Source organism: Marmota flaviventris, chromosome 14 (genome assembly GCF_047511675.1).
Source record: "Marmota flaviventris isolate mMarFla1 chromosome 14, mMarFla1.hap1, whole genome shotgun sequence".
Taxonomy (NCBI): Eukaryota; Metazoa; Chordata; class Mammalia; order Rodentia; family Sciuridae; genus Marmota; species Marmota flaviventris.
Window position 1 is genome coordinate 6,004,203 of NC_092511.1, and position 16,350 is coordinate 6,020,552.

Genomic DNA, 16,350 nt, shown 5'->3' on the forward strand with positions numbered 1-16,350 from the left:
TTAAGGCCAGCTTTTAAATGATTTATATGAAGTTTTAGGTATCAGACATATGTTAACTTTACAACATTTTTTTAATACATAATGAGCCAGGCATGAAGAAACAAACTGAAGAATAGCCTTTCTTATAATTGAATGGAGGGGAAACAAAAATTAGCAAAACTTAGGATGTGAGATTTTTCCAAAGAAGAGCAAGTGTTTTGTATCTGTGCCTAAATCTTTTTTTTTTAATATTTTTTTTTAGTTGTAGTTGGACACATACCTTTATTTAATTTATTTTTTTTTTTATGTGGTGCTGAGGATGAAACCCGTGAGCATGTTGCACGTGCTAGGCGAGTGCTCTACCGCTGAGCTCCAGCCCTAGCCCCAGCCCCTGTGCCTAAATCCTAATGGTTTGCAGTGTCATGATGTTTCTCTTATGTCTATAGAAAAATACATTCAATGGAACAATCTAGAACTGTATTTCTCAAAACTCTGCTGGAAGTGACGTAGGGACAAAAGAATTTTTGGAATCAGATAATTTAAGAGACGCCACATTGAACTGAGATCAGGAAAAGCTAAACAACTTATTGGAGTATTGTTCTCTGATAATTTTAGTTATTTAAAAGCATCGCAGGCTTGAGGTATGGCTCAGCAGTAGAAGACTTGCTGGCATGCCCTGAATTCAATCTCCAGAACCACAAAAAAATTTTCTTAAGTAAATAAAGTGTTAACTTTTGTTGTTGAGCTGTTTGGAATTGAACTGAACCCAGCCATTCTTGCCAGATCCATCCCTGTGGATCTTCTCTTTGAGAACTTGTTAGGCTTGGACATGAACCTGGACATAGAGAGATAAAATATAGCGTTTTATAATTTTCAAAGTTAAATTCACATGTTGTTTTTGTAGTTAAAAGGTCTAGTGGTTGTCAATGACTGCCTAAATATCTGCATTCTATTTTCTTTTTTTTTTCCCTTCTTTTTTTAATAGGTCATGGGCTTTTTAGCAGACAAAAAACCAGAACAAGGCCAGCGGGTCTCAGGAATACTTGTTAAAAGAAACTTTAATTATCATATACTTTCTCCTTGTGACCTGTCCAGTAAGTATACTGTTCAATATCAGATATTATTTGACCTCAGCATTGAAAGAAAAATCTATGAAAACCTCTCTTTAATTTAGTGGCCAAATATTTAGTAACAACAAAATAATGAAATAAAAATAGATAAGTCGTCTAAATAGCTTTGTGGAAGAAGAAATCTTTTCTGAACCATTGAAACATTAAAGTTATCTATGAAGTCACTCTTTTCATAATTGAGGTCATGTTCGCCTCTCTCAGGTTGACCTACTGACCTCATACCACTGTTTTCTACCCTTTACATCAGTGCATGGTGTTTTTATTTTCTGAAGTAACTTTGTACTTCTCAGGTGAACATTTTGTTTTTTAACTATCTGTAGGGTTGGTTTGTTCTGTTTGGTATGAAACCCAGATTCATGCATGGTAAAGTGTGTGTTCTACCACTGAGCTACACTTAATGAATCTGTAGTTTTACATCACTTGCTGGACCTGTTCGTTCTCCACCATTCCAAAACAACGATCAGGATGAAGAAACAAAATCTTTCATAAATCTTCTTTAAAGGGAAAAAAATTAAAGCCCATCATCCAAGTAACATCAACCATATGGTCAGAAACTGTAGTATATACACATTGAAGCTCATTGTAGAGAAAAATGGAGGTTTGCACCTAGACAGGATTGGATTTAAGTTTATAAGTTGTTTTTTTCCTGAAGTTTATAAACATTTCTACTGAGTTCTATGTTGGTATAAATTCTAAGAACTTTACTAAGGAATAAGAAATACCAGATGTATTTAGGAATTTATCCGTGAGGCAGGCCACTTGTCAGCTTTCAAAGTATCACAGGTAAGTGTGAAACTTGTTCCTTCATTCACCACCTGGTGAACTCTTACTCCTATGCCCTGCAGGGGGCTAGGTTTATTAAAGCACTGAAGGTTTATCAAGTCACAGCCTTTTACAGCTCAGTGTAATGAGAGAAGCAGTGTTAGAAAGTGCTCATCACAGTACAGCTCAGGCACATGTCGAGTGCTGGGTGTATGAGGAGAGCTGGCCTGGAGCCATGGCAAGAGCTCTGCAAATTGGGAAACACTGGCCAAGCAGAAGAGAAGGTGGAAGGCAGCTTACGCACTGCTTGGAGAAGTCCAAGAACCTGATGGTTCTGAGGGCAAGGCTGCTTACCCAGAGTTGGAACCCAACTTAACTAGCAGGGCAGGAGGCCATAAGCAGGGACTTGTAGGAGCACTTTGATAGCTTTCAGAAGTGTGTTCTCGTTTAATTTGCTTGCACTTCTTTTTTTTTAACCCCTGGTATTTTATAAATTGTGTTTTGTGAAACTAGTATTATTTTCTTAAAGTCTGTTTACTCTAATTTCTCTTCAGATTATACCGACTTGGCCATGAGCACTGTGAAACAGACCCAAGCCATACCATACACTGGGCCCTTTAATTTGCTCTATTACCAGCTGCAGAAATTGACAGGTATGTTTATTGAAATTCATTTAATTATTTTACCTCTTTTAGTAAGGTAATTTTACATCTGAGGAAAGATTTTATTCAGCTTCGATAATTGTCTCAGAAGTCTATTTGTACTTCAAATGGTCATATATATTATCACCTTTAGTTGAAAATATACTCATAAATTTTTTTATTTTTATTTTTTTTTAATAAACTTTTTTTTTAAAGCATTTATTTTTATTTTATTTTTTATTTTTTTTTTTTAAGAAAGAGAGAGAGAGAGAGAGAGAGAGAATTTTAATATTTATTTTTTAGTTTTTGGCGGACACAACAACTTTGTATGTGGTGCTGAGGTCGAACCTGGGCCACACGCATGCCAGGCGAGCGCGCTACCGCTTGAGCCACATCCCCAGCCCCTCATAAATTTTTTTAAATCCCATGATACCTCTTATCTCTAATGTATTTACAACTCTAAAAATATCAGTAGTCTTGTTCCTTGTGTTTAAAATATATTTTAGTTGACTATATCTAAATTTTATCTCTTTTTTTCTCTTGGTTGAGTCAAACAGATTTTCTAGTTTCATCATTACTGATCTATTTAGCAGGTTTTATAAGAATTAATGGGCTTTGGCCAAAGACCACTGAGAATAAGCCCACTCAATCTGTTTTCATCATTTTGAGTTACAGATTTTTATGTATTAATATAATGAGAGGCAGGAACTTTCTAATAAAGCAATGATATTTCAGATTATAAAATTGCTTTCCATCAGAATACACATAGTAAAGTGCTACCATTAAACAAACCAGTATAAGGAAAATCTTTTTTCACCTCTAATCCTTACACTAGAATTATGGATAATAACATAGAAAAATTAATAAAATATGTCTGAATTAATCCTTGTTTAAGAGGACAGAAAGAAGACCAGAAAATTTTGATATTGAATAACAATAGAATGTTCCTGTGCAGTGAATAAATTTATGAAGTCAGAGGTAAAGTGACTGGTGTGTTAAGATGCTAGCAGAAGGCCATTATCTCTTGTACATGAGTTTTTATAATATGTATTTATATCTTTAATTGCTATAAGCAATTAAAATAAATTCTAGCTGTTTCATTATGCTATTAATTTTTCTATTATTTATTAACTTTATTTAATCCATCTCTATAAGCAGATAAAGTGATGCCTCTGAAAGATGATTAGAAAATTACATACATAATGTAATTCTTTTTTTTTTTTTTTTTTTCTAGGTGATGTAGAAGAATTAGAAATTCAAGAAAAACCTGCTCTGAAAGTATTCAAAAATATTACTGTAATACAGGAACCGGGCATGGTGGTACTAGAAGTAAGATAAAATCATTTACCTAAACAAGAGGGAAAAAAGTTTTAAAAAATGCTTACATGTAAATTATAGAGAAAACTAGTTGCTTCCCATTCAGGGGAAAAAATAGTTGGGAAATAAGTTTATGTTTTTCCTTCCAAGATGAACTTTAAATATAATGTAACTGGACATTTTCTATATAATTACATTGCTACTAATAAGTTAAAGCTTAATATTTATTGGGTTCAATAAGTCTGCCACATGAGTCTCAGCTGATTTTGTGGTATGCAGGAATATTTCAGTTAGATAAAAAGGTCATAAAATTCATAAGAAACTGAATTCTGTTAAAACACAAACATGCTGGATGTGGTGGTACACATCTATGATCCCAGTAACTTGGAAGGCAGAGGTAGAATACAATCACAAGTTCAAAGGCAGCCTGTGCAGCTTAGCAAGACCTTTTTTTAAAAAAATAAAAGCATATTTCAATAGGAAGAATTGGAGATGGTTAACAGCAGATAACAAATACAGTCCATACCCACAAAAATCAGTTTCCATCAGAAATCAATAAATTAAAAGATAAAAACTGAGATGTCTTACCTTCAAAAAAATAAAATAAAAAAATAAAAGCAGACAAACTTGTCTGGTAGCACTTCTTAAAAATGGTATTTTGAAGATTAAAATAAATTTGAAAAGATATGTCAGCTCTGATCCTACTAGAGTTTTGTGATTTAAGCCTAAATTTGATCCAGAAGGCTAAAAACAACAAAAGAAAATGTCAAGCCTGTGGTGCATGTCAGCAATCCCAGCGACTCCGGAGGCTGAGGCAGGAGGATCACATGTTCAAGACCAGCCTAGGCAACTTAGTGAGACCCAATTTCAAAATAAAAAATAAATAGGATTTGGGATATACCTCAGTGATAGAGCACTCCTGGGCTTATTCCCCAGTATCAAAAGAAAAAAAGAAGAAGAAGAAGAATGAAAGTGTCAAAGGAATGGGTTTCTCTAGTATGAAGTTACATAAAATAATATGTAAAATATGATCAGAAAAAGGAAAATTATTAGAGAGATTGATTCAACTCTTTCTACTAAATACTATTAGAGAATGTATTTTTGTTTCTAGAGTTAAGAAATCAGAAAACATCTTAGAAAGGTTTTCAAGTGCCTGCTGTTACTTGTAAAAATGCTCTTTGGAGAGGCAGCAAAAATTAGGGAGTGTGCTCATTCCTAAAATTATGCACCTGGTTTCACTAACTTTGGTATATGGGAAGCTTTGTTAGAATAATTGGCACATGAAAGAGCGTCAGGGAATCTTAGTCTTCCAGTAAGAAGCAGAAGTAATATTTTAAAATGTTACCCCATAGGGGATAGGGGTATAACTCAGTGATTGAGCATATACCTAGCATGCGCAAAGCTCTGGCTTCCATCCCCAGTATCAGACATGCACATCTTACCCTGTTACCATGCTGCCTGTGCATCTAACAAAGCTATTAGGAATTTGAGTTTGAATCCAGCACCAGCAATAATCTTATGCAAATTACTTTAGAGTCAGTTTTCTTATTTATAAAATGAAATCAATTGTACTATTTTTCAAAAAATATTTTTAGTTGTAGATGGACACAATACCTTTATTTTTATTTATTTACTTATTTTTATGTGGTGCTAAGAATTGAACCCAGTGCCTCATATGAGAGGCAAGTGCTCTACCACTAAGCTACAACCCCAGCCCCTAATTGTACTATTTGTTATGAGAATTAAATAATATGTATAAAACACCTTGCCACAAAGAAAGTGCTTAGTATACTTTTATGATTAAAAAAGAAAATTAGGGATGTTCAACATTATTAGTTAATTTCAGTGAAAACGCTAAAACCAGTAGCCCTGCCTATACAGTCCCTGGCTGGCTGGGTGAGTGCCAGAGCTCTGCCTTCCTAACTCTGCCTTTGCCTTCCAGTGGCTGGCAAACCCTTCTAATGACATGTATGCTGACACAGTAACAACGGTGATCTTAGAAGTTCAGTCAAATCCGAAAATAAGGAAAGGTACAGAATTTTTACTTTCATCTATCTGTTCTTTCATCTGTTCTGATTCTGTGAACTAAAAGGAAGTAGAGTCCTAAATTAGAACTTTAAATCTAATTGTTTTATTCCTTTGTAATCTTTGAGGTGCATACACAACAGTGCATATTACCAATATTTTCCTTTTTGTTTGGTCTCTTCATTCCTACTATGGTTGCAATTAAGATGAAGGTAAAATTCCTTTAGTTATAGTCCTCTTAAACATAGCTGAAGGAGATTCCAAAATATGGCTGAATTAAGTGAGCTTGTGGGGCTGGGGATGTGGCTCAAGCGGTAGCGCGCTCGCCTGGCATGCGTGCGGCCCGGGTTCGATCCTCAGCACCACATACAAAGATGTTGTGTCCGCCGAAAAAACTAAAAAATAAATATTAAAAAAAAATTTAAGTGAGCTTGTGTGTAAGGAAGACTCTTGGTGTGTAATAAACCTTGTTAGAATAGCATCTCCCTCTTGGACAATTTTCAACCAAAGAAAACACCAATGGAAATGTTTTTATGTAATTTTTTACACCTTCGTTCTGTTTGATACATAATTCAGTGTAAAACATGTCTTCAGATTTGTGTCTTTACTATAGAGTGGCCCTTGTTGCTAGTCAGTCACACTGGAATGTTTGAGAAATTGCCCATCCTATATTCCCATCCTCAGAGCCTGTTCTCTGGTAGAATATTCCTGTTTCTTAATGTTAAACATATGTGAAGGGCTGGGATTGTGGCTCAATGGTAGAGTGCTCGCCTAGCATGCATGAGGCACTGGGTTCAATCCTCAGTACTACGTAAATGTAAAATAAAGATATTGTGTCCACTAAGTATTTTAAAAAATATATTTATGTGTGTGTGTGTGTGTGTGTGTGTGTGTGCAGTTCTTTGATTTCAGGAGAATTAAATTTAGCTGACTACTGCTTCATTATTCATGTTCTTTATAACTAGCTACATCAAATCTAAATTATTCATTTGGGATAGATGCAGTGGTACACACCTGTAATCCCAGCAGCTCAAGAGGCTGAGACAGGAAGATCACAAATTCAAAACCAGCCTCAACAACTTAAGTGAGGCCCTAAGCACCCTAGTGAGACCCTGTCTCAAAATTAAAAAGGAAAAGGTCTGGGATAGTTGTGGTAAAGCACACCTGGGTGTTCAGTCCCCACTACCAAAACAAACAGAAAAAAGAAAGAAGAAAAAAAAAAACTCTCACATTACTTTTTTGCCTTCCTTTTTGTTGTTGTTATTGTTCAAGATAGAAGCAGGAGGATCGAGAGTTAAAGCCAGTCTCAACAATTTCGAGGCGCTAAGCAACTCATTGAGATCCTGTCTCTAAATAAAATACAAAATTGGGCTGGGGATGTGGCTCAGTGGTCGAGTGGTTCAATCCCCGGTACCAAAAAAAAAAAAGGTTCATCCATGATGTAAATAAATCAGTACTTCATTTTTCTTTTTAAATAACTTTATTTATTCATTCATTTTTTTAATGTGTTGCTGGGGAATGAACCCAGTGCCTAACACGTTAGGCAAGCGGGCTTTACCACTGAGCCACACCCCAGCGCCTCTTTTTTTTATTTTAATAGCCAAATAATTTCCCAGTATGGATATAACATGTTTTGCCCATCAGTTCATCAGCTGGTAAACATTTGAGGTGTTCCTGCCTTCAGCTGCTATAAATAACGCCACCATAGATCTTTGTAAATTTTTGTGCAGGGTTTGCAGAGCATAATTGAATGCTCAAGACCCTGCTGGGCTCAGTGACACATACCTGTAATCCCAGCAGCTCAGGAGGCTGAGACAGGCAGATCACAAGTTCAAAGCCAGTCTTAGCAATTTAGCAAGGCCCTAAATAATTTAGGGAGACCCTATCTCTAATAAAATACAAAAAGGGCTGGGAAATGACTCAATGACCCCAGATTAAGTGCACCTGGGTTCAATCCCCAGTACGGCGGGTTGGGGGGAGGGGGGGCTGGGGTGGAGGAAGCTGAGACAGGAAGACATGGGCAAGTTCAAGGCTAGCCTCTGCAGCTTGGCAAGACCCTGTCTCAAAATAGAACTTTTAGAAAATGGCTGGGGATGCAGCTCAATGGTAGAACACCTCTGCATTCAGTCCCTAGTACCACAAAATGGTGATAATAATGACTAAAAGCAATCTTAAGTCTCATCTTGTGGGTCTTAAATAAGAACACAAAATACAATGATGCCAGTGCCAAGCTGGGCTAAGCTGGTGGGCGGAGCAGCAATGTGCTTGCACTTCAGCGCTTCATAGCTGATCATTCTGGTCATGGATTTGGAATTGTTAGAATAGAAACTTGGAAATTGAACTCTGTCCTTTTCCCCCCAGGTGCAGTACAAAAGGCTTCTAAGAAATTAGAAATGCACATTTACAGCAAGAGGTTGGAAATCATGCTCCAGTAAGTCTCTTACTCATCATCGCCCAACCAGGAAGTAAGGATGGGTGGGAGGAGCCCTGAACTCTGCTCTGGCACATTCACATACTGGCTGTGTGATGCAAGCCAGGGCAGCTTCACTCTGCTAGATTCCTGGTGTGGGACCTGCCTGGCCAGCTGCCTACATTCATATAACAGGGCCTCGGGATGTGCTGACAGGCTGGCACCATCAACCATAGACCCTTGACTCAGCAGTACCACTGACCGCCTGAAGGATGATTTTATATTTACTACTTTTGTTTGTTTTCCTGCAGTTCTGGGGATTGAACCTAATGTTGCTCTACACCTGTGCTACATCTCCAGACTTTTTTATTTTTTATTTTGAGACAGCATCTTGCTAAAGTTGCTTAGGGCCTCACTAAGTTGCTGAGGCTGACCTTGAATTTATAATCCTCTTGCCTCAACTTCCAAGCCTCTGGGATTACCAGTGTGCACCACTGTACCCTACGTGTTTGCTTCTTAAATATGAATTCTTTGATAAAAGGGGTTTCATTCTAGACTTTCTCAGATATGAAGTCTGTAGCTGTGCAATACTTTTCATATTGGTATTTTTCTGAACACCAGATAATTAAGTCCTTTGCCTTTCTATAAGTATTCTTTAAATCTGATTTTGGAATGTTTTTCCAAGTAAAATAATCTTGTAAAGAGTAGATAGCTATGATTTATAATTTCAGCACCTAGTACAATGTTCCTTGTATGTGGTAATCTCTCAAATACTTGTTAAAAAATGACTTCTAGTTTTAAATTGAAGGTTACTTAATTATACATCTTAACAAAATAAGGTGCTCTATATGTTTGGAAGATTTTTGCATTAGCATTTCTGTTTCTTTCATTCTTTTTCCCACAATTCACACTTGATAATAGTGGCTTTTAAAAAATGGATAAGTTTCTATTGGGTTTTCTGTTTGTTCATTTGTGTTTTTAGAAATAGTCTCACTGTGTTGCCAAGGTTGGCCTCAAATTCCTGAATTCAAGTGAACCTCCTACCTCAGCCTCCTCAGTAGCTGAAACTGCAGCACATGCTACTGCACCCAGCTTATTCACCCGGTGGATAACAGGATTTAAATGATGACTTAGCCTATAGAAGCTGTCACACATCTTCAGAAACAGTGTTCTTGGTGCTGGCATTTTGATTTTAAGAAGCGTCCCTTGTCACATAAACTAGACAAGCCATAGGAGCAGAGCTGTCTTTGCCACTGACAAGGGTGCTAACTCTGTCAGTTTCCAGCCCTGTGGCTAAGTAGCCCTGAGTCTCTTGCTCTTTCTGCAGGGGTTTTGCTCTGCACTGACCTGCCAGTGTGATGAGGCTGTGGGACTTTTCCCCAGCATGTGGAGAAGAGGGATATGCACAATTTTACCTTGGATTTCAAAGGGGTTAGGTGACCTCTCTTCAAAGCCTTTCCTGGGACCCAGGTTGAGAGCCCTGTTGACGTGGGTGTCCTGCTTTCCAGATCTGAGTAGGTTCGGGACTGCAGCAGTCCTGCTCTCAGGCTCTGCAGAAATAGAGAACGTGGGGCTCCCTGCTGTAGTCAGCTGGCCCAGTATCTTCAGTCCAACCAACAGTCAATTATGTGAAAAACAATTGCAACTTGTTTTCCTGACTTTTGAATATATTTCTATATTTGAAATATATTATTTGGTCTGGGTATATAGCTTAGTGGTAGCATACCTAGCATACAAAAGGCCCTGGGTTTGATCCCCAGCACAGGATGTGGGGGGGGAAAGAAATATGGTATTTTTCCTTAGTACTGATTTACCCAGACAGATTTATTCAAATATATTCATTTTTTACAGTACTAGGGATCAAACCCAGGAGCACTGTACCCCTGAGCTACACCCCAGAAATTGTTTTTTAAATTTTGAGACAGGATCTCATTGAGTTGCTGCAGTTAACCTTGATCTTATGATCCTCATGCCTCAGCCTCCTAAGTTGCTAGGGTTATGTGTGTGTGTGTTGTGCTGGAGATTGAACCCAGGGCCTTGTGCATTCGAGGCAAGTACTCTACCAACTGAGCTATATCCCCAGTCCTCAAACACATTATTAACATTTACTGTCTAAAAGAACAAGCAGTTGGTCCCTCCCCACTGCCAGTTCAATACAGTGTTGTCAGTGTCTGATTCTGTCAGAGGGCTGTTTTATGGAGCTTTTATATTCATTAACTGCATCCAGACTATTATTTGGACTACTGTTTTCAAATACCCCTGTAACTGATCGTAACAGTGTTGAAATTAATGATTAAACTATAGTCCCTCAATAACAGAAATGGTATTGTCATGTATCTGTATCCCCAGTACTTGGCTCCACACCAGACACTAGAAGGTGCTCAGTCAAAACTGAGCTTCATGAATACAAAGTAGGCATTTGACTAAAAGGAGTGGACAGCTAGTGAACTTAGGAGCCAGTGATGCCCACATACCTGGACTTAAATTCCAACTCAACAGCTTACAAGCTTTGAGGATTTTAGCAAATCACTAACCTCTCTTTTTATTCCTCGTGTGTCAAAGAATCTTTACCAAAATCATTATACATTAAGGTAATGTATATATTGGGCTAGGGTTGTGGCTCAGTGTAGAGCACTTGCCTAGCATGTGTGAGGCACTAGGTTCGATCCTCAGCATCATATATAAAAATAAATAAATAAAATAAAGGTATTGTGTCCATCTAAACTAAAAAAAAAAAAAAGATAATGTATATAAAGTGCTTAGTATAATGCCTGCTCGATGGAACATACTTAATAAATGATGCTATTTTACCTGATTTTAAAAACTAATAAATTATATCAAGGTAAACAATATGTATACCTCAGGAATAGATATCAGTACTTCACTTTGGAACTAGGATTTATCTTCAATTTTATTTTTTTCCCCAAATATACAAAGCAGGACCCTTCTATTAACATGTCATCTTTATTTATTTTAAGGGACATATTTGGAGAAGAATGTGTAAGTGTAAAAGATGGTTCTGTCCTTAGCGTCACCGTGGATGGGAAAACAGCTAATATTAACTTGGACACACGGGTATGTAACTGTTCTTACATTTCAAACCATTTGGAACATAAAGTGAGGACAGAAATAATTTCTGATCCCACACCTAACACAGTTTTTGTTTGTTTGCTTTTTTCAGTCTGGCATTTCCTCACAGTGTATTCTCCATATTCTTACTTACATATTTAAGTTACAAAGTATTCTTTAGGGAAATGTTTCAGCTTGTCTTCATTCACCTTAGCCTTTCTCTACTTTGGCATCCAGTTGATTTTTTCAGAGAAGCTGCTCCTGTTTCCTCCAGCAAGATACATGTGGCTTTTCTAAATGTTGGCTTTCAGGGGTGGGGTTTAAATTTATTTTACCTCAGTAGAAAAAATAAACTAAGACATGAACATATACTTCACTAGGGAAGGAGTATCAGTAGCCAGTAAGTTTAAAACAAATATCCAGATCCACTAATACAGAAATCGCAAACCTAATATTTCTGCAAAGCAGTTTGGCATCAAAAGCTTTAATAGAGTAAGGTCTTTGTCTACAACTCTGTTTATTAGATTTTACTAAAGAAAAGAATTAAACAGATGCACAAAGATAGTGTACAACAGTATCCATTTAAGCATTTTTTAAAATGGCAAGGGATGAGCTGAGAATATAAAACAATAATTGAGCACTTTCATAGCATATACAAGGCCCTGCCTAGTATGTGCAAAGCCCTGGTTTGATCCCCAGCACTGTAAAAACAAAAAAAAAATGGTAAGAAACTTAAATCCAAAAGTAGGAGATAATAAATGATATAACTAAATATAAATAAATTGTGTATATGGCATTTTCTTATATTTGAAGTACAGCCATCAAGACAGTTGGGCCAGGCACAATGGTGCATACCTGTAATCCCAGGGGCTCTGGAGACTGAGACAGGAGAATAGCGAGTTCAAAGCCAGCCTCAGCAATTTAGCGAGGCCTGAGCAACTCAGTGAGACCCTGTCTCTAATAAAATACAAAATAAGGCTGGGAATGTGGCTTAGTGGTCAAGTGCCCCTGAGTTCAATCCCCAGTATCTACAAAAAATTTTTTAAATAACAAGAAAGTTGGTGCAGCTGGCTGAGGTGCATGCCTATAATCCCAGTGGTTCAGGAGGCTGACAGAAGAATCACAAGTTCAAGGCCAGAATCAGCAACTCATCGAGGGCCTAAACAACTTAGTGAGACCCTGTCTCAAAATAAAAAGGGCTGGGGATGTGGCTGAGCAGTAAAGTACCCCTGGGTTAAATCCTCAGTACCAAAAAAAAAAAAAAAAAAAAATGTTGGTGCAGATTCATTAATACACAGAGTTGTCCACTACATTGTTGAGAAAAAAAATTATAAGGCAGCATGTATGATAAAGTATCCCATTTTTGTTTTAATTTAAAAGTGTGTATATATATGTATATATGTAAGAAAAGTGTGGGGCTGGGGCTGGGACTCAGCATTAACACATTTGCCTAGGTTTGATTCTCAGTACTGCATGTAAATAAATAAAAGTCTATCAACAACTAAAAAAAATTTTAAACCATAATATCTAAAAAAATAAGTGTGTGTGTGTATACATATACATTCCCACCCACATATATATCTATAGGCTGAGGTAGAGCACTTGTCTAGCATGTGTAAGGCACTGGGTTTGATCCTTAGCATCACATATAGATAGATAGATAGATAGATAGATAGATAGATAGATGGATGGATAGATAGATGTAGCTATACAACTTAAAAAAATTGTTTTAAAGGGTATATGTGTTTGTGTGTGTGTGTAACTAAAAGTCTTCACAGTTATACACTGAAATGTTAGCAGTAATCATTTGGTCATAGAATTGAGAATTTGCTTTTTCCATCTTAAATTTTTAAATGGAGAATATTTTTTTAATTATTTTTATTTTTTTTTTTTTAAAGAGAAAGAGAGAGAGAGAGAGAATTTTTAATATTTATTTTTTAGTTTTCGGCGGACACAACATCTCTGTTTGTATGTGGTGCTGAGGATTGAACCCGGGCCGCACACATGCCAAGTGAGCGCGCCACCGCTTGAGCCACATCCCCAGCCCAAATGGAGAATATTTATAGTATGATTTTTTAAGCATTTTAACAGTGTAGTGTTTCATGGTTGAGCTTTAAGAAGTAACTATGAGATTATTAGTGTAAATCAAATTAAATACCAAATATTGAGTAGATGACCACCTCCATTGCTTGCCAAAAGTACTTTTTGTTGTACCACCTAGCTTCCTTGGACTAGCATTGCCTGGACCAAATATGGGCAATTCCGTGTAGTTCTCTACACCTTTCCATATTCTGAATTTCAGTGCAAGTAGTGATTATGATTTAAAAGTTTTAAACCCATTTCTGCTACTTTTTCCCTCCTGACACTTGCCAAATTTCTTTCTTTTTGTGGCCCCACTATTTGCACCTCCTTTCCCCCACCCCCTCTTTCCTAGGACTCACCTTCCAGCTTCTTCTAAGGCAGGGCTCAATATTTCCCCGCCCTCAGCTCACCTCTAATTAGGACCATGCGTGTGTCAGGACGGGCTTGGTACCCTGTACCTATTCTAGGTGTGCAGACTAGTAGTTCTACCCCTTGGTCATCTGTCCTCCAATGCCCTCCACCCTTACAGAAGATGGCTTGTTCTTAGACTGTTTATCCTCCATATAATTATAGACTCCAAAAGGCATGTTTGTTCTTTCACTTTCAGGCTGTAGAATGTGAAGAAGGAAGTGAAGACGATGAGTCCCTCCGAGAAATGGTGGAATTGGCTGCACAGAGGCTGTATGAGGCACTCACGCCAGTTCACTGACTACCTTTTATCACTGTGTGTTAAAAGCTTTTTTTAATTTTGAGTCTACTTCTGTTATTTCAAATAAAATACCTTAGTTTTCTGGGGGTAGCCTGTTTACCTTTGATATCAAATGGCCTTTATTCCAGCAACACACTAAATTACCAACTAATCTGTCCATTTTTCTAGAATTAACTACTGAATAAACTGCTCATTATTTTAGAATTGATTCTGCCTCCCAGAATGTATGCAGTTTCACTGAAATCTTTTGATATGTTCATAGGAAATGAGTCAGAATTTCTTATTATATTTACTAAGGAAAGAAAATAGTGTTTTGTATTTTCACATCTATATTCTGAATTTCAGTGCAAGTAATGATTATGATTTAAAAGTTTTAAACTCATTTCTGTTACTTCCCTCCTGACACTCTTGCCAAATTCCTTTCTTTTTGTGGCCCCACTGTTTGCACCCCCTTTCCCCCATCCCCACTTTCGTAGGACTCACCTTCCAGCTTCTTCTAAGGCAGGGTGTAAAACCCCACAAAGGGTCCCAGCCCTAGTCCTTCCCGGCCCCTTCAGCCAGCATGGCCAAGCGTGGAGCAGGCAGTTTCTTAGGTCTTGGAGCCTTTACCCTTGGGACCAGAACCAGTCTAGGAACCTGGAGGAAGGGAGCAGAGGAGACAGCCTAGAGGGTTTACCTTGGCTTTACAAGGTTCTGGGGATCCAGCCTCTGGGTTAGGGGAATATGTTGGAAACTAAGGCGGCTGGTCAGACTACAGCAGGCAGGATGGAGGTTATAGTGCAGAAAGGACTTCTAGATGGCACTCAGCAGTAGCCAGCCAACCTGCAAATGTGAAAAAGGGAGCCAGTCTAGTCTCATCAGCCTGGTTTTAGGAATCCAGGTGTCATGTGAGAACATTGACTTGGGAGTAGGGTGGGATCCTGGACTTCTGGAAAGACAAAGAGGTGGTGAAAAGAAGAGAGGTTCTCAAATTCTTAATTTGTACATTTTTTAAAATATGACTTTAAAGACTCATTTTCTTTATAGTATCTACACATTCAGGTCAGGAAAATTCAGTTTTTATTACTCAAATGTATTCAGGTGGCAGTTGTTGATTTGTTTCTTGTGTAAATTTGCTCATTGGTCTAATTTCCTGAAGTATGTTTAACATTGCAGGAGTGTCTGCAGTTTAGCTCTGCTAGGGATCTATAATGAAAATGGCCTGATTGATACTTCCCCCCAGGAACAAACAAGTGCACTGCTAGCCAGCATCTTCCCTCACAACTGTCCACGGAGCTCATGGGCTTCATCTCTTAGTGATATGACCTTCTATAGCTCCTCTGGTAATCACCTTCAGTATATAAATCTGATTCTGTTACTTAAAATGAAAGATTCATTTATATAAAAATAGCCTACTTACCTTTTTTGTTTTTTTTTTTTTTAGTTTTGTTACTGGGGATTTAACCCAGGGACACTTCACCACTGAGCAACATCCCCAGCCCTTTCATTTTTTTTTAAGACAGGGCCTCACTAAATTGCTGAGGCTGGCCTTGAACTTGCAATCCTCCTGCCTCAGCTTCCTGAGTCACTGGGATTACAGGTGTGTGTCACCATGCCTAGTTTTTTTCCCCCTCTTGTACTGGGGATTGAATCCAGGGGAGCTCTGCCACAAAGCTATATTTCCAGACCCCTTTTTTGTGTTTGTTTTGGAGACAGGGTTTCCCTAAAATGCCCACGCTGAGATTACTAGTTAGGATTACAATGGGCCACTGTGGGCTGCATAAAAGAGCCTACTTCAGCCCATACTAAAAGATCTCGGGGTCAATTTTCACCTTTTATGTGTCAGAAGATTTTATGATAATCTGGGCCCAGTGGCACATGCCTGTAATCCCAGCAATTTAGGAGGCTGAGCCAGGAGGATCCCAAGTTTGAAGTCAACGTCAGCAACTTATGAGACCCTATCTCAAAAAAAGGGGGGGGGGCTGGGGATGTTGCTCAGCGCCCAAGAACCTCTGGGTTCAATCCTTGATACCAAAACACACACACACACACACACAAAATATGATAAATTTAAAAACATTGTTACAAAAAAATCACAGGCTTTTTGTAATACTTTTAACAACATAAAATGTATAAAAAGAGGAAAAGCGCCTTTCCCCTTAGTCCCACACCGTTTAAGTAAGCAATTTGAGTGAGGTTTCTAAACTGTTCTGGGTATCGGTCCCGCCCCACGTGCTCTCAGCCCTC

At 37.9% G+C, this 16,350-nt stretch overlaps 1 protein-coding gene across 3 annotated transcripts in view; it reads left to right on the forward strand.

Annotated features, from left to right (window-relative positions):
* Window positions 1-14,332, forward strand: part of Cpsf3 (cleavage and polyadenylation specific factor 3) — a 35,815-nt gene extending 21,483 nt beyond the window's left edge. For all 3 annotated transcript variants that reach the window (XM_034636018.2, XM_027937829.2, XM_027937830.3), the window contains 7 exons: window positions 965-1,073; window positions 2,426-2,524; window positions 3,747-3,841; window positions 5,772-5,859; window positions 8,216-8,285; window positions 11,243-11,339; window positions 14,023-14,332. In XM_034636018.2, coding sequence (XP_034491909.1) covers window positions 965-1,073; window positions 2,426-2,524; window positions 3,747-3,841; window positions 5,772-5,859; window positions 8,216-8,285; window positions 11,243-11,339; window positions 14,023-14,124 — 660 coding nt within the window. In that variant the 3' untranslated portion in view covers window positions 14,125-14,332. The remainder of the gene's footprint in view (window positions 1-964; window positions 1,074-2,425; window positions 2,525-3,746; window positions 3,842-5,771; window positions 5,860-8,215; window positions 8,286-11,242; window positions 11,340-14,022) is intronic.
* Window positions 14,333-16,350: the final 2,018 nt, after the last annotated feature.